The sequence below is a fragment of the Colobus angolensis genome, unplaced genomic scaffold, assembly GCF_000951035.1.
Source record: "Colobus angolensis palliatus isolate OR3802 unplaced genomic scaffold, Cang.pa_1.0 Scaffold204, whole genome shotgun sequence".
Taxonomy (NCBI): Eukaryota; Metazoa; Chordata; class Mammalia; order Primates; family Cercopithecidae; genus Colobus; species Colobus angolensis.
The window spans coordinates 4,649,977-4,651,640 of NW_012115200.1; the positions used below are offsets into that span (position 1 = coordinate 4,649,977).

The 1,664-nt window shown below is 52.9% G+C and overlaps 1 protein-coding gene across 2 annotated transcripts in view; it reads left to right on the top strand.

Moving 5' to 3' along the window:
• The window catches only part of PAOX (polyamine oxidase (exo-N4-amino)), a 12,566-nt gene that overhangs the window by 8,695 nt on the left and 2,207 nt on the right, over positions 1–1,664 (top strand). For both annotated transcript variants that reach the window (XM_011941980.1, XM_011941981.1), the window contains exons 5-6: positions 763–875; positions 1,358–1,515. In XM_011941980.1, coding sequence (XP_011797370.1) covers positions 763–875; positions 1,358–1,515 — 271 coding nt within the window. The remainder of the gene's footprint in view (positions 1–762; positions 876–1,357; positions 1,516–1,664) is intronic.

Here is a 1,664-nt window from a genome sequence, read left to right on the forward strand (position 1 = left end):
TTAGTAACTTTTACTGCCTTTCAAGGACATTCTCAAGTGAAAGCAGCATTTTTATTTATTTTTTAATATATATATTTTAACTTTTATATTCAGAGGCAGGGGTACCCGTGCAGGTTTGTTATATAGCTAACCGTGTGTCATGGGGCTTTGTTGTACAGATTAGTTCATCGCCCAGGAATTAAACCTAGTACCCATTAGTTATTTCTCCTGCTCCTCTCCCTCCTCCCATCCTCCACTCTCCCGCAGGCCCCAGTGTGTGTTCTCATCTTTAGCTCCCACTTGAAAGGGAAAACATGTGCTGTCTGCTTTTCTGTTCCTGTGTTAGTTTGCTGAGGATAATGGCCTCCAGCTCCATCCATGTCCCTACAAAGGACGTGAGCTCGTTCTTTTACAGCTGCAAACAGCAGCATTTTGTAACCCGCTTGTGTGGTGGTGGGAACACCTGCAGGCGAGTGTGGGTCCGGTTGCTACCTCGATTCTGCTAAGGGACAGTTCTTGCACAGGTGCAAGTGTTGGTGTGGTGGAAACGGCAAATGCTGTCTTAGCATCTGAAGATGGCTGTGACCTTGAGGGTCCCTGGCAGGGTCTTCGGACCGCAGGACTTTGCAGCCCACACTCTGAGAACTGCTGCCTGAGGGACACTCCGTGGGGATGGCTCTTTGTGCCTCGGGGGCTGCTGCTCCATTAGAGGCTCCTTGCTGAGAGACGTGGGCAGAGAGCTGGGCCGGACGTCGCCATCCACGGGTCTCTTTCTCCACGCAGGTCTGTCCACGTTCTCTGTGGGTTCATTGCTGGGCTTGAGTCCGAGTTCATGGAGACTCTGTCGGATGAAGAAGTACTTCTGTGTCTCACGCAAGTGCTCCGGAGAGTGACAGGTACTCACCACACACGCCAGTTCCTGCCTCTGCTTGTTACTGGTTGATCTCTAAACAGAAACTAGGCTTTTCAGAACAGAGAAGAACTAAATTTGGCTGACTCTGTACATCTCCAGGGACCATCCTTCCTCATGTTAGTGGGGTCAGTAACAGTTCTTACCTCCGAGGAACTGAAATGACTTCGCAAACACTTCCTACTTCTGCCACTGAAATAAATGCCGTTGTCCTTGATCAGATTTTTACAGAGGAGGAACCCAAGGCTCGGAAACAGCAGCACGCTGCTGTCACAGGCTCCTGGGTCCCGGCCTGCTGTTCTTGGGTCAGGGTCGGCAGGAAGGGCCTCTCCTGATGCACTCCGCTGCTCGGTTTTTTCCCGTGTAGCATCTTTCACGTTAAACTGCTCAATCTTTAAAAATGACACTAACAGTTGCAGACCTGTGGGTGAGAGTTCTTGGTTAACATGCAGTGTCTCTGTGGCTCAGGAAACCCACGGCTCCCTGCGCCTAAGAGCGTCCTGCGGTCTCGCTGGCACAGTGCCCCGTACACTCGGGGCTCCTACAGCTACGTGGCCGTGGGCAGCACTGGGGGCGACCTGGACCTGCTGGCTCAGCCCCTCCCTGCAGATGGCGCCGGTGCCCAGGTATGTGGCGTGCCCCAGTCGGGGGGTGTGGGTCAGGCTGCAGAGGCCCCTGCTGAGTCTCAGTGCTGCAGGAGCACCCACCAGTGACGGGTGGGCTGGGACGCCAGACTCAGAGGCCATTTTCTTTTTTTTTTTTTTTTTTGAGACGG